General features: G+C 35.5%; 2 protein-coding genes across 2 annotated transcripts in view; one reads left to right on the forward strand and one right to left on the reverse strand.

Moving 5' to 3' along the window:
- LOC123670038 (CD151 antigen-like) overlaps positions 1-15,065 on the reverse strand; it is a 147,124-nt gene extending 132,059 nt beyond the window's left edge. Inside the window, exon 1 of the mRNA XM_045603531.1 lies at positions 14,883-15,065. The gene's annotated coding sequence lies outside the window, so the exon portion shown is untranslated. The remainder of the gene's footprint in view (positions 1-14,882) is intronic.
- A 5,288-nt stretch (positions 15,066-20,353) lies between these two features.
- Positions 20,354-20,797, forward strand: LOC123670364. The gene has a single exon (XM_045603863.1). It carries the CDS (start codon positions 20,354-20,356, stop codon positions 20,795-20,797), a length of 444 nt encoding a protein of 147 aa, XP_045459819.1.
- Positions 20,798-22,236: the final 1,439 nt, after the last annotated feature.

Below are 22,236 nucleotides of genomic sequence, written 5' to 3' on the forward strand. Positions count from 1 at the left end.
TTTTGTATTGAGGTTAAATTGTCATGACACGAAATGTGCGTGTGTAAATTTTGTATAGATACAGTAAGTGTATGTGTTTGTGTGTGTGCTGTGTCTTGGGGAAGGTGCAGCTAAAAAAGTTTGTGTCTTTATTATTTGTTGATTTTAAAAGTTCAAGTTTCTTGATTTGCAGCGTTTATATTTTTGTTGATTTTATGCGAGAATAAGAATTGTTTTAAGACAATTTTAAACGATTTTAATTTTCAGGTTTGTTCCTAAGTTGGTCGTATATTAAAATCTGTTGACGAAGTTGAAATGATGTCGATATGTAGCCAAAAGTAAAATTTATGCATGTATGATGACTTAAAGTCAACTGGTTTCTCAGGTGATTTAAAACTGTTTGTGTTTATGTTGAAATGTACAAGTATTATTTTAAATTGTAATATTATAATTGAAAAACTAGTAAACAGTAATTTTTTTTCTACCAACCGTAGTTCAAATGACTAGGGAAAGAGATAAAATACGTTTTATGCAGTTGTTTATAATAATTTGTAAAATATTTCTATAAAAATAGAAAGACAAGAACAACGAATTAATTAGTACTCTCCTTATCAGTATTAGTTCGTACTTGAAAAATAATAGAACGAATAATATAATTTTATGGTAAATTTTCTGTGTCAAGTGATATTTAAGTACTTATTAACTAACTCGTATCCAATTTCAAATTTGAACAATTATTTTAAAACTTAATTAAATTCACACTTTAATAAATATAACGTTTGAATCTGAAGGGTGTTTGTTGTCTTAATTAACGTCTCTCAAGTTAGTGTATGGCTCTCTCACCCCTCACAATATTTGCTCCGTTTAGGTACTAGACTCTGTCTAATAACAGTCTTAAGGTCTTTTAGTCTGTGTTTATAATACAATTTTGACATGTTAGTTCAAAGTAAAATTTAATATTGGATAGCATTATCGTTTAAGCTAGAACAATTTTTTTCCTTGTTTATCTATTCAACATTAAACAGGAGGACATTTTATTGAAGTTTGGTATGTTATTCTAAGAAAAGGGGTTTAATTTTATGTGATCACGATTACACGATAAATTTTACTTCTATTTCTTAACTATTTATCAAACAACTTATGATGTCTTTAATTGAACCTTTATACTATAACGACTCCCGGTTAGGCGTTGTAGCGCTTCCCGTTGGATCATTAAAATTTGACCGGACTGGCTATGAGACATACTTATCAATTTCAAATTTAGTATCACAGGGACGTGAGGTCTTGTAAACCCTGGAGCGGAATAAATATCTAAAATTTATTTTAAATAGGGCGTCAAGATATTACTCCGACAAACGAATGATACATTTAGAATAAAAACACAGATTTACTAATTATTTATTATAACTAAAAAAAAGATGGAATGTAGTTAACACCTAAAAGTGTTACAATATTAACGAGTTGATAATTCGTTAAAAATACATATTATACAACAAATATACAATATTTAAAGTTAATTATTATTAATAAAATTTAACAAATGCGTAGAAACTTGTTCAATTAGCAATGATTTTAAAACAAAACAACGGTTCCAATCCTCCTACAAATTACCTTTGGTGAAGGATAAGGATAATGTTAAATGAAAAGTTTAGGTTTTAAATCTATTTTATTTTTATTATGTGTTGTTATAGTAAAAGGTCATAGCAATACATTATTGAAAATTTTAATATCTGCCTATTATATTGTTTAATCAAGAAAGATTGATGAGCGAACAAAATATTCTTTGCATTCAATTTCTGTCCTCTTGGGTACAATACTCATAATAAAAGGTTTCATGATAAAGGCTACGTGTAGTAACCATAGTAGGTAATGGTAACCAATCTTTTTACTTTAATTCTGAAGGGGCTACTATTATAAAAAATGTATAAAATCTACGCATGTATGTCGAACTGTTTATGTAATATGGCATATTAGTGTGTTAACTAACAGTTTTTTTTTGTTTTACGTACCTCAGTCAAATTCTCTACCTCTCTTTCTATAACATCTTTAACCTAACTAGTAGATGGGGCTGTATAGCTAGCCCTACTTTTCTTATTCAATTTGGTATAAAGTGCAATACAATTTATAAGTAAATTATTTAAAAAAATAATTGATCAAATAAAACGCCTAATAATAAATTATAGACAAATAAATTTTTACTATGTTTATAACTAGTTGTTTTCCGATAGCCGTTTTTTGTTTAATTCTCTCGCTTCAGGATTCATTGCACTGTTTCTACGTATATCTAAGTGTACATAAGTAGGGCCTTTCTGTAAAGCTTTGGTAAATGTGAAAAAGATTCAGAGGGCTGATTTTACCGAGATATATTGGACTAGCACTTTAAAAAAACAAGGGATTTAATGTGTAAGTAGCAGAATAAACGTACCGGTAGTTTTTGCCAGTGGTTTTATGTTTTTAATATTTATGTTATATGACAATGTTATACGTTTATGGCTTTTTTGTCAAACCAGTCAAAATCAACCATTAAAAAGGTCAACTATTAATCTTACTCTGTACTGTGTGGCTACGGTACTGTACTGTGTGGCTACGGTACTAAAGAATATAGCTACTCACTTTCTTCCCGTGGATGTCGTAAGAGGCGACTAAGGGATAACACGGTTCCGCTACCACCTTGGAACTTAAAAAGCCGACCGGTGGCGGGATAACCATCGAACTGCTTTGAAATACACAAGGCCGAAGATGGGCAGCAGCGTCTTCGGTGCGACAAAGCCAGCCCTGCGGTCACCAAGCCGCCTGCTCAGCGTGGTGACTATGGGTAACACACATGAGTTCACACCATTTTTGGCGTGAAGTTGTGGAGGGCTATGTCCAGCAGTGGACTGTATAGGCTGTAATGATTAATCTTTTTTACTGAAGTAAAAATATTTGACCTAAACGAAAGTTCTTTTTGTACTTAAATTTAATGTTAAAAAAATTAAATAAAATTAATCTTATTTAATAATGTTTTGTATATAGTTCAGCTATTTTACTGAAAATTATAACACTTAACATGAAAATGACACACTCTTAGAGTTTTAATACTTAGAGTTTTAATAGTATACTTTCCGACTTATCCAATTTAGGTAATTGCAGCTCTACATAAAGTTTACTGTGAAGAAAAGTTAACTAATATATTGCTCACTACACTTCACGGGATCTTAAAGAACCTGTCAAATTTTTTTCACATGGCAACTTATATGGGTTCTTAAACTGCTTTTTTAAATGTGGTTGCTGTATTTATTAAGATTTTTATGATAATACTTTAATTAATTATGCAAATATACAAAGATGGAAAAAAAATATAGTGACAGGTGTTCTTAACGGCGCATTTATTTTTCTGTCCCTTTTCTAAAGTTCGTCTAGAAGGGATCACTCTTTTAGCGATAAGACTGACCTTACATATACATGGTTGTGAATATAATAAAGTATATTTGTATTTCTAGTGTAACCACAATGGGGTAAATACCAGCAGCAATAGTTATATAAATTATAACTTTGTGTTTTTATTTTTGTTTATAGCTCGCCCATGACCTTTATAAAGAAAGTGTTAGCAAACGTAATACATCTCCGCGTAGTAACTCCATAAGCCCTACGGCCTTATATACATAAAAGCGGTGACGTATCTTATATATATAGTCAGTTTTCAGCCAGAAAGGCGCGCAGTTCAGATTACACATACATTTAGATTGTATGAGAGACAGTTAAATAATACTCGTTCTATTTGAATATTTATTCGCGTTAAATATGTGGCCTTTATTTCTTCATGGTTAACTACAACGTCTTAAGACTATTTCATATTTATATTTTTATCTCGAATTATATGAATATTATATTTATTTTGATCTCGAATTATATGAATATTACATACTTAGAGTACTGATTTTTTTTGTACTATTGTGTTGTTGACAACTCTAACAGCCTTACAAAATAACATAACTCCTAGTATCACTAATAGTATTAATGGGACATCCATTAATTACGTGAACTCAAGATGGAGAGCGGTCCAATGAAATTTCACCAAATCTTATTTAAACCGAGGGGGAGGGGTAGTAGCAAAACTCACCTAAACTTCAAAAAGTACACGAGTCTCCATAGATTGAGTAAATATTAAAAAAAGTGTTGTTTTTATCTGTTTTTGCTTCGAATTTAATTTAATTTAATATAGTATACTTATAATATATATAATTTAACTATAGTATACCTGAACGGTTGATTATTTTCCCGAAAACTAAAAATAAATTTAGTATTAAATTTTTTGTGTCAATCTCACGTAAGGGGAGGGGGGATGGAGGCAAATCTCACTTAAGGGGGGGAGGGGGCTACACTGATCAAAAAAAGCTCAAGTAATTAATGGATGCCAAAGGCAAATTAATAATGAAGCTGTTAGGGCTCAGAATGAACTATCATCATAAGAGTATCGGCTACTTATATAATATCTTAATCGTTGTCAGGATAACATAAGGCCGAATCGCTCCGCTTTACTCCGTAAAAGATGAATATGTACGAATCACGTACAAATATAAGTCTATTACAAATTTGCTATATACAGGTATGATATCATCTTTATCAGTTTCTACTTTTTCTGCGAATCGTGTTAACAAATCTATGCGGAATTTCCTTTCGGTAGAACTAAGATATATTTCTCGGGATAGTGATTCATGACTTTTATGCAAATATATGAATCACAATAGCGCGTTAATATCTTTTTTTAAATAAATGTATTTGTACGTATTCTTTCTTATAAGTATGTTTTGAGTTTTTAAGTATTAAACAGAATTAAGAAGAGAACTTTCAAAATCTGCAAATTAATATTTTTTTGACAATTTTTTTTTGATGTTTCTATTAAGGATTGCAAACAATTTTATTTCTTTCAAATCAAGTCTTATATAACTTAAATTATAAGTCACTGTTTTAATAAAATTGCATTTTATTGTATGTAGAATTTTGGAAATAGGAAGGTAAACATTTTTGAATATCATATCAAAAATTGACCGCTCCAGCGGGATTCGAACCCGCGTCTTCGACATACCGTGTCGACGCTCTAGCCAATTAAGCTATGGAACGATATACTCGCCAGAGCGAAACTTTTGATATGATGATTTTTACTTTCGGTTTAAGCGAACCGTGGCGCCGTCTATAGTGAGTTCTTTACAGAGACTCGTAACTATTCAAAGTTTCATATTACAATGAAAATCTTTGACAGGAGACGACACCATGCTATTTTTAATATGTACGATTTTTATTTTTGTGTTACCCACAATTAGGAATTCTAAACATTTTTGAATATCATATCAAAAATTGACCGCTCCAGTTCGCTTAAACCGAAAGTAAAAATCATCATATCAAAAGTTTCGCTCTGGCGAGTATATCGTTCCATAGCTTAATTGGCTAGAGCGTCGACACGGTATGTCGAAGACGCGGGTTCGAATCCCGCTGGAGCGGTCAATTTTTGATATGATATTCAAAAATGTTTAGAATTCCTAATTGTGGGTAACACAAAAATAAAAATCGTACATATAGGAAGGTAAATTATTTGACTGACTGAATTATTTTGACCAGCCCGTTGGCGCAGTTTGTAGTAATCCTGCTTCCTGCTCCGAGGGTTGTAGGTTTGGTTCCCACCCCGAGTCTGGGTGTAATATAAATATTTATTTATATATTATTAATATTTATTTATATATTTATATATGTATTATTTATAAGTGTGTTTATTAAAAAAAAAGGTAGCTATAGCAGCCGGCTGGTACCTCTAACAGAAGCATTAAGTTGCTTACTTTAGGAACAGACAACCGTGTTGTATTGTGTAGATATTTATTATTTATCTATTAAATAGTTTGAAAATTACCTCTTGAATTATTTACTTACCGTGTCGGTAACCTTAGCTAGGCTCAAATCTGTGAATATTGCGGTAAATGTGTTATATGTTCATGTAGGTACCGTTGGGTCTTCAGAAGCTCCTGTTAATTATACTAATTGTTTGACGGATGTTTGTGCGGATCAGACGGCGCTTGTTAGTATAATTGTAATTGTGCTATAGATTTTAATTACTGTGAGACGTAGATTAGTAATATCCAATCATAGTATTGTTCATGCTATGTTTAAATATGAATTAATATCATCATTTCAGCCTATCGCAGTCCACTGCTAGATATAGGCCTCCACAAGTTCGCACCAGAAATGGCGTTAACTCATGTGTGTTGCCCATAGTCACCACGGTGGGCAGGCGGATTGGTGACCGCACCGGTGGCTTTGCCGCACTGAAGACGTTGCTGCCGTCTTCGGCCTGTGTATTTCAAGGCCAGCAGTTGGATGTTTATCCCATCATCGGTCGGCTTTTTAAGTTCCAAGGTGGTAGTGGAACTGTGTTATCCCTTATTCGCATCTTACGAAACCCACGTAAGAGTGACATAATATATTAAAAATAAATTTATTTACTTATATATTTATAATTTATTTACTAAATTTATTTACCTATTATACTTTCGCGTGAAATGCCAAGAATTTATCCAGGATTTCCTCTTTGAATGCAGATTCGTCGAGCGCAAAATAAATAATAAATACCTATATTAGTGGGAATTCAGACTACTTTTTAGTTAATTTTTTTCATAATTTCGCGCTATGGTTATTATTATGAGCAAACTAATTTTGAAATTCAAGTAATTTTGAAATACGTTGTGTTTTTATTTATTATTCATATATTTAACACAAGATGGTTTTCTCCTGAAGTAAATAATATAGTAAATAATCTTTTATGTGTTATGTATATGTATACTCGAATTTTAAGAATAAAAAAGCTATATCAGTTGACTATTACTTATAACACAATAATTTAGTTGCTTATTTTAGGAATAAACGACTGAGTGTTTAATAGCGCTTGTTATCTCTTATATACGAAAGCTTAAAAAACCATCATTAACCGACTTTTAAAAAAACAATTACAATATGTGAAAATTCACAGCGAGGTCGAGGTCGATTCGCTTGTTGAGAAGGATTTAAAGCTTAATCCGTTAAGCTACTTCATGCCGGGCAAATACACTGGAACTCATTTTTCATATATACACATAAATACAGAATATTACAAGGTAAATATTTTTTTTTGTATAGAGATTTGGCCTAGAATGACTTGTGGTGTTTAATAATGTAAATAAAATGTTGTATATATGTTGAATATACTTTTTTATATTTATATAATAAATGGTAAATATTAATAAATGATTAAAATTGATTGATTAGATGGAAAAAATAGAGATAAAGAGTAATAAATAAATAAATACTTACAACATACACACACGGTCATCTGTTCCTAAAGTAAGCAACTTAATGCTTGTGTTATAGGTAACAGCCGACTAGTATAGCTACATTTTTTTTTTTTGATAAACCTACATATAAATAATACTTATATAAATAAATATATATATTATACACATTCTCGGGGTGGGAATCCTATTCGAGTTATTCTTTGGAGTTATTAACCGATGATAATCGATATTGCCGTATACAAATTTTATGAATTATATTTGGCCGCTTGAAATTATTATAAACCATTTCGATATAAAGTAATAAAAAAGTCAAATATAAGTAACTTATAAAATGAGAGAAAAATGACGAATTCGCTGAATCTCAGTTTTGTTTCTTTTTCTTGTAATGTTATCTTATATATAACTAATTAAAAGATTTAAATGTTAAGCGATTTGTATTACAGTCCATCCTTAATCTTATTCCCTTATCCCATTCCTTTTTCGTTAAACAGCAAAGGCACTTTGTTCAGTTAACCGTGGTTTGAACGTAATAAGACGAAAATCTTCTCATCTTTTGTTAATTCTCGGATAAATTTTTCCACGTCCTTCAGCTTTTTATTGTAGTGTGTAAGTTAGTATTTTTTTGGATAAAATAAAATATATATAATATTAATATTTATATAGCTAGGCTCGCTGGCAGATAGTTGATGTAATAAGGAGTAACTTAGACTACTTTTATTTTAGAAATTTATTTATTTTGTTACACTGTGAAATGAACAATATCTCTTTTTTTATTCCACGCAGATGAAGTCGCGGGCACAGCTAGTATATAATAAATATCTACTTGTATTGAGACCAAAATAAGATTATCTTTTTTAAGTTATCGTAACATCGGCATGAATATTCATGTGTATAAATTTGGTCTTCTTTAAATAATTATTGGTACTATACAAATAAGTAAAATTGGAATGTCTGTTTATAATATTAAAATAACCGCTTTTTACTAAATGCATATGGATGTGTACCCGGTACATATACCAAAATATTTTTTTTACAATTTTTGTCTGTCTGTCCGTCTGTTTGTTCCGGTTAATCTCTGTAACGGCTGGGTCGCTTTTGACAGGGCTTTCACTGGCAGATAGTTGATGTACAAAGGAGTAACTTAGGCCACTTTTATTTCATTTTTTTTAAACTCTGCGAACTAAACAATTACTATTTTGTTGAATTCTACGCGGATGAAGTCGTGGTTACAGCTAGTGGTGAATAAATTACAATTTTTTGCATAAAATGCATAATTTTAGTGAGACCAAAAATAGGGATAGGTATTTCTTTTACGGCGTCGTAACTTTGACGTGTGCATATGTTTATACGTGTTTCATGTACTAGATCATTTCGGTTCAATGGATAATTTCATTATTTTCACTTTCAATCGATCAATAATATTACTTAGTAATCTATATTAATATTACACACCCGCCGGTTTTTTTTTTACTTTTGTTTACGGGTATAGTTCGCGTCATGTAAAAAGAACGCTGAAAGAAACTGGAGGGGGTGCGTTTGCGCATGTGTAGTACTCGCGCACAAAAGTACTACTGTTTTATTTTTTAATTAGGCTTTCACTCGCGGCTTCGTATAATGGTTAGTGGTAGTAGGTACATTAAAAAATACTAGAAATACCAGTGCCAATAATTCGGACTAAATAAGTATAATAATTATCACTTTACTAAAAAACAATTTGAATAATTACAATCAATCATACAATAATACAATCTAAAATTACAATTGTTTTTAAACAAAAGCAATAACAAATTTTTTAGTTACCTATTGAAATGTCGTATTCAAAAATATTATTTATCTGTACTCTCGATATTCGTATCTTAATGTGTTTAAAATGATAAATCGATATTTGTTTTTTAGTGAAATAAATAGTAAATGGAGTTTTAAAAGTGTCCGTATGCTAATGTGTTGTGAAAGTGAGTGATAAATGCGGAAAACGATTAATGCGTGAATTACGATTGACAGTGGTTTGTTTACCAAATAAGACTGTTCCAAAAAATGGACTGTACGAAAAATTTTTTTCCAGAGTTGGCAACACAAACACTAAATCGCCTTTGCGCATTTTGACAGCCAGCGTTCTTTTTACATGACGCGAATTATACTAACTTTACCATACTCCTCTGAAACGGCTAGACTGATTTTTATGGCATTTTGTGTGCATATCGGGTAGGTCTGACAATAATTAGCCAACATCTATTTTTATACTCCTAAGTTATTAGTGGCGGGGGGGGGGAGGATTAAGGCGGTTAATTACATATAGGGCAAAACAACGTTTACGGGGGCTTTACTTAAGGAACGCCTTAAAGTATCATGCTAAAGCCCGTTTGACCGGTTGTTGATAAAACTATCCGACGTATAAATGTATCGTCAAGTTTATATATAGTACATTTTCCTTTTTCATAATCAAACATCACTTTACCTGCCAAAAGTTTATATTCCTGACTCAATGAATTCCAAAGTTAGTTTAATAGCTGAAGTGAAAACGGTTCTAATTGGCTGTTTTTCCGCGTTATAATGTTCATCCGTAACTTATCTCCGAAATAACTTTTATTAGCAATTCGTAAAACATGCCCAAAGAGTTTTAGAAGAAAAAGTCGCAAAAACCGGGCTGGCCCATTAATGTTTTTAATTTTGATCAATAGTAATTATTGTTAATTAACACACTAATTTATGACTTATCAAATTATTATTAAATATGTAATTATAATTCCGTTTATTTTCGTGGTTATTTTGTTTACTTTGAAAATGCTAAAAGAGTACTTACTCAGCATCATACGTAATACTTTACAATTTATTATGTTATAACAAATGTTGTGATTGTATATTTTATGAGATGTTTATTGTAAGCTTTTATAGAGGAATACTTATATGGAACGTAATCAAAGTCGAAGGTGAACAATTCAAGGTCGAGTTATACTAACGCTACGTAATCTGTGTACGTACGACGCACATACGGTGTAATAATAATGTGTTATTGTACTAAATCTTGTGATATCAACCTCCTCGTATACTTGTTGTTTTACTATTATATCAACATGTATATATAACAAAATTTGTATATAATAACTATATAATGTATATATATATATATATATATATATATATATATATATATATATATATATATATATAACAACATATGTATATAACTATATATCTATAAAAGTAAAGATGAATCGCCAAAATGTATGTCTAGACCAGATTTTGAGCATGATGTATCCTGCTGTGTGCAACCTCAGTTAAAAATTAAAATATAACTTCCAATCAATTATTACCGTTATTTTCAAGATAAGGTTTGTATAGAAGAAAATTAAAATAAATCTATGTTTAACCATTGTGTATACGCTTCAGCCTGTAATATCCCACGGCTGGGCATAGGCCTCTTTTCCCATGTAGGAGGAGAATCAGAGCTTAATCCACCACGATGCTCCAATACGAGTTGGCGGATATATACTATGAGTAATGATCGCTATCATTGTAACGACCGGGACTTAACGTGCTCTCCGAGGCACGGTAGGGAGACCCAAAAATAATGCACAAACACCCAGACGACGACGGCCAACATCTTTATGGTCAATACAAATGTTTGTCATGTGCGGGGATCGAATCCGCAAGCGCCATCGCGACAGCCACAAACCAGTGCTTTGACCGTTGCGCCAACAGTAGCATTGTTATAGTTGTAACTAATACATTTTCTAATTCTTATTTTTTTAGTATTTTTTCTTAAAATAACTTTCTTTCAGTCATAATTCTTATTCTAGTCAATTAATGTTTTCATATAGCCATATAGACTTGGGAACATAATGCTGAACAGCTGTCTGTTAGTCTTTATATACACAAATATAAGCACAACTCCTAAATTCAGGGTGGGAATCGAGTCTACAACTATCCTAACCCGAAGAGAAAAGCACTGTCAAATGCGTAAATGAGCCTGTTATTTCGGAAACATATGTGCCCAAATATATTTTATAACACGTTTATCCAATAAATATCAGTAAAGTAACACGGAACATTAGTTTTCTTATCGTTTTCCTTTATATGAGGAACGGTTTTGCTCTAAATTGGATATTTTTAGGCAACGAGTTCCAGCTGGTTTGGGGAATATCTGAATTGTAATAAGCCGAAGTGCTGTTTTGGATTTCAAGCTATTAATGTATTTAGTTTAATTACAATCAATACCGCTGTGTAGCTTTTGCTTGGCCTCTTTTCCCATATAGAAGAAGGATTGGAGGTTAATCCACCATTGCACTGCGGGTTGGCAAATATATCATGAGTAACGATCGCTATTGGGTATTTATGATAATAACCAGGTTCGATAACTTAATGTGCTCTCCGAGGCACGGTAAGAAAACCCACACTGACCCAGACTGACATCCAAATCGAAAAGAAATATTTATATATACAAATATCCACCTCGGGCGGGTATCGAACCCCGCAAACTGTTGGTTTATAGGCACCGACACGCCACATGCAACACCAGAGCGGTCGCTGCAGTTTTGCGTTTAAGAGTAATAAACATCCATTCATGAAACTAAGAGATTTATAATATTATATAAGGCATTTATAATATCAGAACGGTATATTATGTGACGTCACACAAGGTAGGCCTTAGCTGCATTAATGTAAATATTAATTACAAATGGATTACTATGGGTTAGGTAGATCTTTCTTAGTCATTCTTTAGCCATTGCTAACTTCCTAATTACTATATATTAAGTTCTAAAATTAAACTTTGTTATATTTAATAATTTAAATCTATACTTTTTTTGAGCACGGTTTTCACGAAAAACTTTTATATAAATGTTTGTTTGGATAATAATTCAATCTAGATACCATCAGTGAGAAAATACGTTCGAAGGAAATAACAAAAGAAGATCCCCTAGAGATGGTCTATGATCAGAGTTTAGTAGGTGGAATAAAGTTGGCTGTTTAACATTGAGTCTATTTTCTCTAATCTTTTTGCTAAGGCTTTTACCTAAATAATAAAAAGAAAAAATAGATAAATATTTTAATATACACACACATTTGTCTGTTGTTAAGGCAACTTGATAGGTGTGTGTTTAGGTAACAGTCTTCTGATATAGAAACATTTTTAACCAACTTCGTAAAAAGGAGGAGGTTCTCAATTCTACTGTATTTTTATATAACTACTAGCTGACTCGGCAAACGTTGTCTTGCCGCTAAACGCTATTTAAAAATAGGGGTTGGCGGTAGAAGGGTGAAAATTTAGGGTTGTATGTATTTTACAACGCCAAATCATAATAAAATAAAAAATAAATAATTTATGTAAAAATAAAAAAAAATAAAAAAATTAGGGGGAGACATTTAGGGGGATGAAAAATAGATGTTGTTCGATTATCAGACCTATCCAATATCCACACAAAATTTCATGAGAATAGATCAAGCAGTTTCAGAGGAGTTTAACTACAAACACCGCGACACGAGAATTTTATATATTAGATTGATTAGGTATGAACTTTTGATTGGGTGAGCCGATTTAGATGTTTTTTTTAAATCGAAAGGTGATTCGTGTCGTGTGGTCCCATGTAAATTTAATCGAGATCTGACAAGTACTTTTTGAGTTATCTCTAATAATGCGTATTTGCTTGACTATTAACAATATATTGCATGTAGGTGTCTAAAAACCGACGGTTTGGGGGTTCCGTTCCCACTCAGGATGGCTGAGGAGTAGGATGTATTACAGGCTGAATCGTTGTATCGAAAGACATTTACGTTATGTGAAATTGAGATCTAAAATTGTTTGGTTAAGGTCGCTTTATATTAAAAATATATTATGACTAAACTTATAGTCTAATGATAAAATTAATGTTAATTTATGATAAATAGTTTATCTGTTAAAAGATTGGAGTCATTGCATTTGTTGAGTATTTATTTTTTTACAACACAACACACACAATAGTCATTTTTTTAAAATTGAATGTACAAAAACCGTACGATTTTGTTGAAATTTGTTTGAAAACTAGCTGTGAACGTGACTTTGTCCACGTGAAATTTAAAAAACAAGTTATTGTTCAGTTCGCAGGGTTACGAAATAAATAAATTTCTAAAATAAAAAAAGCCTAAGTTACTCCTTATTGCATCAGCTATCCGGCAGTAAGAGTCCCATCAAAACCGGTCTAGCCGTTTCAAGGATTTGCTGTATGGTAACGGTAGTAAGAATATAGATTATAAAAAATGTTATTTTGGTATATGTACCGTGTATACATATGTATGTATGAATGAATGTCATATGTATGAATTAAGTAAAAAGCCGTTAGTGTAATATTATAAAAAGACACGCCAATTTTATTTATTTGTATAGATGTATAGATATTAAAACAAAATTTTATACCTCCATATATTTTTTGTTGATTTTGTACTAAAAATAACGAACACAAAAAAGAATTATTCAATTTGGTGTACGCGTTGCCGAGCCGGCTTGGCAAACGTAGTGTTGGACGTTCTCCTACCAGATGGACCGACGACTTGAGAGGGTAGCTAGCTAGTAGGGATTGGATTTCTAAAGCAGGCGATCAAGACATGTGGCGTACTCTGGGGGAGGCTTACGTCCAGCACTGGACTGTAATGGGCTTATTATGAATTTGGTGTAATTGTTAAATGATGGTATAACTAACTATTGTCAACGGAATTTTCCTTTGATAATGTAACCTCACTTTTTATCTGAGACTGGCTTTCAGTAAATACACATAAGCGAACATTGAAATTTTCGTTTTTAGGGTGTTCTGGAAGTTTCGTGAGTGTGAATGAATGCTTGGGGACCTTTGTTTGTCGGCATCAATTTGACATTTTACAGATCAACTTACATTAGCCTATGTCGGCTTGAATTGATTGGTCTGAAACGTTTTTCACTGAAAATTAATGGGAACCCGTATTATTTTTTAAAATATTTTAGAATTTTATCTGACAGTGAATGAAATAGCAAAAGTTTGTTATATTTCTTAAGGGCACTCCATTCTACTTTCTTAGGGTAATAGTATTAAAAAAAAATTGTAGGGACTTTTGACTGTGTTATATCTATTTTCTTTTAAATTACAGTGTCATACGTCATATGTCATATGTCAATACACTAATGACTTAATGGCGCTGTTTAATAAATTATAGGTTTTCACTTAAAATTTTCTGAAACGATAATATTTTCAAAAGGAGACAGATAACTTACTTGCTTAAATTGATCGATTGGTTCATACACACACACACATACACACACACACACACACACAAACACATGTATAAACATACTACGTACATACATACATACGTAAATACATACATACATAAATGCTTATGTACTACCTGCCTACCTTTTGTGCCTTAATCGGTTTAAAAGTATAAATGCGTGATACAAATATAAAATACGCGTGTAAAAAACAATCGACAACCGATTTTATTTATGGTTAATTATAACAAGATGTTGATAAATGCTGTTAAATATTTTTATAATTTCATGCATTTTAAACTCTATTATAAATATATATATATATTTTATTATTTTTATCACTAATATTAATATATATTAAACATAAATTGTACCAAAAATAGATCGCTTACCAATATTTACAAACAAACACAAAAATTCGTTTCACGTCACACACAATCTCCGGACAACTTGTTCGTAAACAAAATCACTAAAATTCATGAAACTCAACATCCAACATTACGCGTTCAAATGGAATTTGAACATTTCCACAGAATCTTAACGTACGTTATTACGCTGCAAGCGCTCCTACCGTACTGACTTACGTTTAATTTCGGCCCCGTACACCGTTACGATCTCTTAAACTTTCATCCAACGACAGCATCAAACGATTTATTTTTACACCGTACATTGCTGGCTTTGTCGTGTCTCTACATTTTTGTAACTAAGTACACATGCAATAGACATGATAATTGAAAATATATTGAGAGTTAAATAATATTTAGTTAGAGTACTACATATGTTATCTCTTAACTGAAAACAGTGAAGCACGTTACACGGTTTCCGGTCATTTGTTTCTGTATTTTAGACTACAACATTACTTGAGGTAAACTAAGATCACTAAGATGCTTACGTGAGGCGTTACTCGTTTTATTGAAGTTCCTAATACTATAAATAATTTAACTTCTTCTCACTAGTCTATATTTGTAAGACCAAAAATATATTAATGATATTTATTTATGAATAAAATGTCTCTCTCTTTAATTAATTTTTTAAGTAACGTCCTTTTTATTTTACATTTATTTATTTAGGTTTCTTTTCATTGAGATAAAGAATTTTCACTTTTAGGGTTCTGTCACTCAAAGTGTAGTAAAAGAATATTGTTACTGAAACTCTGTTATTGTTTATCTGTCCTGTCTTAATCTTTGGAACCGTAACATATGAAAATTGAAAATCTTAATTATATAAAACGTATTTATTCATTTCATACACTATTAATATAAATCTAAATTTGAGTTAATACCAAAAATTAAGTTCAGATAATAATTAAAGCCCAATAAATGTGCTTTTTTTTTCAAAGTTTAAATAGCAGAAAAATTTGGAGTTTTCTGTATAATAGCTTTTTGTCCAGCAGTGGGACGGTAACAGGAAAATACAGATAATCAAATTTTGTAAATGTCCGACTCATAATTGATGATATTTATTTTCTGACTCAAAGTAATTAATTTATTAGCCCTCTGCGCGTTCTTAGAATACTAATTACATGAAGGTCATTTATTGTTTCGTGTATAAATTTATTATTTTTCACGTTCGACGTAAGGAGATACTTTAGTCAAATAATTACGTTTTTATATATTTCTAATTCACAACGTAAGAACTAAATTTTAATTTTAATTATCTTTTCTAATTACAAAATAATAATTTAAAGAATTATCGGTCTTACTTATAAACGTTTCTTAATTTTTAATCAATTGCTTAGCAACAGATTAGCAAAAACCTCACTTATAAACACTATTTAGCGTTAAGAAGTCGTTAAGTAGTGTTTAAATAGCCGTCAAATTTAAACACTGCCGAGGCATAGTTTAACTCCTGCTAAGCGGCAAGATGGCGGATTTCACATAAATCAGCTGTTATATTGTGACGTTTGATCTACTTACTTGCGTGTGTTTGTTAGAAAAAAAAATTATCATTCTTTGTTTGTTTCTTAACTAAGTAACAGCTAATCAACGTTTATAAGTAAACAAAAGTTAAACATGGATTTGTAGCTTAAGAGCGGTTTAACTAAGCGGTGGCTAAGTATTGCTTAGCGAGATTTTTATAAGTAAGACCGTATATGACTATTTATACTATACTTTCCAATTTCTTGTTGCGACCAGCTGCAACGAGAAACAATTTGTTAAAGGTATAACGTGAAAATTTACGGGACAGTTGCAAAGTGTGGCACCTATTTCATATATGTATTGTTATAAAAATACTATCACTTCAGCCTATCGCAGTCCACTGCTGGACATAGGCCTCCACAAGTTCGCGTACTGTGTGGCTACGGTACTAAAGAATATAGCCACTCCCTTTCTTCCCGTGGGTGTCGTAAGAGGCGACTAAGGGATAACACAGTTCCGTTACCACCTTGGAACTTAAAAAGCCGACCGGTGGCGCGATAACCATCCAACTGCCGGCTTTAAAATACACAGGCCGAAGACGGGCAGCAGCGTCTTCGGTGCGACAAAGCCAGCCCTGCGGTCACCAACCCGCCTGCCCAGTGTGGTGACTATGGGCAAATCACATGAGTTCACGTTATTTTTGGCGTAAACTTGTGGAGGCCTATGTCCAGACTGTATAGGCTGTAATGATGATGATGATGATGAAGTTCGCGTCAAAAATAGCGCGAACTCATGATCATATAGCGGGGGACACAGTGCAAGAAATAACAACGTAATAGCTAAATAACATGTCTATGTGTTATTCTAGACCTCTATATACCAACGTACCAAGTTTCTTAACAATCAGTTCAGTAGTTCTTGCGTGAATATGTAACAGACATCCATACATCCTTAAAAACTTCCGCTACTATTAGTAGGATAATCATCCGGCGGGAATCATCTAGTATCCTACTAGATGATTCCCGCTGTTTCAATTGCCTTGCTGTAGTTGCTCACTGTTGTAGCGTGATTTACTACATTACACGTAATTTACTGATAAGATTTATTGGTAGGAGTTACTAGAACTTATGGTCTATGTTGCCTAAGCTAATAAAATACAGTTATTGGATGGTTGTAGATAGAAACATGTAATATATGACTTTGGTTGTAAAAACAAAATATATCAAACAATTTATAACATATTTTTTTATCTGAGGTAGGGCACAGCAGGAATCTCCTGCTCACAATATGGAGCAGCCCGTTTGAAACTTTGGCGACTTTAAAAGTTTAACTATATTATATGTATTAATGATGGAGAATTATTTTGTAAATACTTTCGGCTTGAAACAATAAGCATGTACGAAAATAGGCGTTGCAATAGGTGGCCTATTTCATCAACTGGCAGATAAAGATCAATATTTTAATATTTTTTAGGAGAATTTCATAAGGAAAAATATATGTGCTCGACTTAATAAAAAGGACATGGAAGTAAAATTTCAACGTTTGGTTAAAATTTGTTAAAATAACAAGAGTGGGATAATGAGGTTTACGTATTTGGAAACAAACCCGGAACGTGACTGCTGCGTTCTAGCGAATGTAAACAGTAATATGTTCGAGGCAATCGATAGACGAACGTTACATTTTGATTTTGATACATGCAAATAACACTATAGTAGATTAGTTTAGAGGGAAAAATTATATTTAAAAAAATGTATACAAATAAATTTAATTGCTAAAATGTATGTACGCTCATAGCTTCCGGACAACAATTTGAAAATCCTCAAATTGAAAAATCCTTTTTTAATGTTCGTTATTATTAGAACCAGTTTTGTCTAAAATAAAGTTAAGAAAATAATGTTGGCTGTAAAGGAAAAAATAAAATAAAAATAACGAGTTTAATTTACATCGATAAGTAATTATATGAAATGTCAACTATGCATTATTAAGTATAACTCAAAAAGTACTGATCAGATCTCGATCAACCTTGATGACAAATACCAGCTTTCGTAAAAAATGCAGTCGAGTTGAGAACCTCCTCTTTTTAAGTCGGTTAAAATATTCATAAAAAGTCGACGGTAAAATTATTCGTTTGTTTGCCGAAATTTATTTAAAAGTAGTAAAACCGAATAGAATCGGGGTTTGATCAACTGACGTTATAAAAAATATCTCTAATAATTTTGGTTTCTATAAGGAACGATTTGTATTACCCGCTTAAAATACTATGAAAATAGAACTCTTCATAGAACTCACAGAAATACGTTGTTCCGACCATTTGAGCCAACATTCCATTGTTTTAATGCTTTTTCCACTTTAATCTGATATAACTATTTATATATTTTATTACGTTTCGTATAACAATTTTATTTGAATGTTGCTTAAATAAAAAAGTTCCAAGCATTTTCGTTTAATTTACCTGCCTATATTTTAAAATAGACAACTCAATTTTTAGTCGAATCAGCTGTCAATACCCGATGCAAGTGCATAATTAAAACGCTTTTTTTAAAAATTGGACGTTGTTAGTTAATACATATTTCCTTATATCTTTACCAATTGAAACAATATTTTTTCAAGAATAGGGCAACTTATGGATCTTATTTAAATTTAGCGACATACCTTGAGACCGGGAAATTTAAGATGTCAGTCTAGAATATTATAATGAATAGAAATGTGTGTATAAACTTATATTTTTGTACTTCATATATTAAAATTTACAATATAATTACAATTCCTCATAGTTACCAAACCGGAATTAATTCTAACAAAGCCGCAATCGTAAGTTTATTATTAATATTGTTACATTGTTATACGGCTTTATTTGTTTATGACTCACGACTTAGCTTAAAACATCTCATTACCTACTGGGCGTAGGCTTTCTTATCCATGTAGGAAAAGGATTGGAGCTAAATGTACCACGCTGTTCAACTGCAGCTTGGCGAATATATAACTACTATGAGTAACGATCGCTATTAGGTGTACATGATAACAAGTGGGAACAACAGCTGAGTGTGCTCTCCAAGGCACGGTGGGGAGACCCACAAGGACAACCAATCAAACCGGAAAAAATAATTGTACAAATACCCATTCTGAGTGGGGATCGAACCCGCAAACCGTCGGTGTTTTAGGTGCCTACACGCACCACAACACCAGAGCGTTTTTTAATACATATGTGATTAAGGTAACTAAATAATATATCTGACAGTATTAGATAAGGATTATGTTGTCAGTACAACATGTGCGACCTGGGAACGAACTGGGAACACTGGAACTGGGAAAACTGGGAACGAGCTGGGAATAGGCCCGCTTCGAATTCGCCAGTCGGCGACCGGGGCGCGACTCATCGAAGTGACCGGCTCCACGTGTGGGGAGAAGGCCGATGCCCTCGCCGCTCGTCTAAAGGAGGCCTTGGCTGAGGAGATGGAGGTGCTCCGGCCTGAGAAGCGGGCAGAGATGCGAATCTCAGGCCTGAGCGACGCGGTCACGGCGGAGCGCTTGGCTACTGCGGTGGCGAAGGAGGGGGGCTGTTCTCCGGGACAAGTCCACGTGAGAAACATCCGCGTAGGGCAAATGGGCTCGGGGACAGCCCACATTGAAGTTCCGGCAGCAGTAGGGAAAAAACTGCTGCAAGTCGGGAAAATAGCGGTAGGTTGGAGCAGGGGGGTCGTCCACCTCCTGCAGGCGCGTCCCAGGCACTGCTTCCGTTGTTTGGGACTAGGGCACGTCGGTGCCACGTGCCCAGCAGGCACTGACCGCAGCACACTGTGCTATCGCTGCGGTCAGGCTGGCCACAAAGCCGCCGGGTGCTCGGCCGCCGCTCGTTGCGCGGTGTGCGCGGATGCTGGCAGGCCGGCGGGCCACGTGATGGGGGGCATGGCGTGCAAGCCCCCATTAACTCGCGGGAAGTTCCCCTCGCAGACATCCCAAGGGGGGAACCAAGTGGTGACAGCAGACGCTGAGATGGCCGAATAATGTCCGGGCATCTCAACGTCCTCCAGGCGAACGTCAACCACTGCGCTGGGGCCCAGGACCTTTTCTTGCAGTCCATGGCGGAGTGGTGTGTTGACGTCGCGATTGTCGCCGAACCATATGCTGTGCCTTCTTACCCACACTGGGCGGGAGACACCGAGGGCTTGGTGGCGATCGTGGTGAGGCCTGGAGCTGGACCCCCCCTTGTCATCAAGGCGAGGGGACATGGGTATGTGGCTGCGGTTCGGGGGGAGGTGGCTTTCGTCGGAGTCTACTTCTCCCCGAATCGTGACCTGGCGGCCCTGGAACGGTTTCTCGACGTTCTGGGGCCGCTGGTGGGGCAGCTAGCTCCCCTTCAGGTTTTCGTAGCCGGCGACCTCAATGCCAAGTCCACGACTTGGGGAAATCCGGTTACGAACCCAAAAGGGAGGGAGGTGGAGGAGTGAGCGCTTGCTGCCGGACTATCCCTGCTTAATGTGGGGGCAGTCCAGACGTGCGTGCGTTGGTCGGGAGGTTCCGTGGTAGACGTCACGTTTGCCACGCCAGCCATCGCACGCAGAGTGGAGGGGTGGAGGGTGGAAACGGAGGTGGAGACTCTCTCGGACCATCGATACATATGGTTCGAGGTGTCTCCAGCTCCCGTCCGTCCGGCGTCATCGTCGTCGTCAACGTTGTCCAGGGGGTGTAGCCAGTTTCCACGTTGGGCACTCTCCAAGCTCAACCGGGAACTGGCAGAGGAGGCCGCAATCGTCGGCCGCTGGAGTCTCCCGCCATTGCTGGAGTTTGGGGTGGATGAGGCGGCTAACCGGCTCTGCGACACATTTACCGCTGTCTGCAGAGCGGCCATGCCGCTCGCGAAGCGTCTACCCCAACGGCGGGCGCTCTACTGGTGGTCGGCTGAGATAGCCGGTCTCCGGGCCGCCTGCAACGGAGCCAGGAGGCAATATACTCGGAGCAGGCGGAGACGCCCCCAGGACGTGGACAGGGACGACAGGCTGCGCAGGATCTACGTGGAGAAAAGGAAGATCCTGCAGCAGGCCATATGCCGAGCCAAGGAGGAGGCCTGGCTGGAGTTAGTTGGGGGTCTAGAGAGAGACCCCTGGGGCCGACCGTATAATTAGGCGCGGAACAAGCTCCGCGCCCAGTCGGCCCCCATCAGCGAAACGCTCCAGCCGGAGCAACTGGGAAGAATCGTCAGAGAACTCTTTCCCGACGAACCCGAGGGTTTCATGCCCCCCAGGATGGCTCGACAGACGCCGGACGAGGAGGAGAGTGTTCCGCCACCCGTCACAGAGGCTGAAATGGAGGCAGCTCTGTCCCGCCTTCAGAGTAAGAAGAGGGCGCCGGGTCCAGACGGGGTGCACGGGAGAGTACTTGGGATCGCTCTTGGGCACCTCGGCGATAGCCTCCGGGAACTGTTTGACCGCTGCCTGCGGTCTGGCCAGTTCCCGGGGGCCTGGAAGGAGGGTCGGCTTTGCCTACTTCCTAAGGCAGGGCGGACCCCGGACTCGGCTTCGTCGGTGCGACCGGTGGTGTTGCTGAACGAAGCTGGGAAACTCTTGGAGAGAATAGTGGCTTCCCGGCTCGTTCAGCACCTGGAGGAGGGCTCGGGACCCGGACTCTCGGAATCCCAATTCGGGTTTCGAGCGCGCCGGTCGACCATCGACGCCCTCAAACGCCTACGGGCGGTGACGGGTGAAGCGGAACACAAGAGGGAGGTGGTGCTCGCGGTGTCGTTGGACATCGCGAACGCCTTCAACAGCCTCCCGCATGCAGTGGTTCGGGAGGCACTGAAATTCTTCGGAGTACCCCCGTATCTAGGGAGGCTGCTGGAGGCGTACCTCTCCGATCGCAAAGTAGGCCTCGAAAATCGGTCGGGGTCCGT

The sequence above is a fragment of the Melitaea cinxia genome, chromosome 4 (assembly GCF_905220565.1).
Source record: "Melitaea cinxia chromosome 4, ilMelCinx1.1, whole genome shotgun sequence".
NCBI lineage: Eukaryota > Metazoa > Arthropoda > Insecta > Lepidoptera > Nymphalidae > Melitaea > Melitaea cinxia.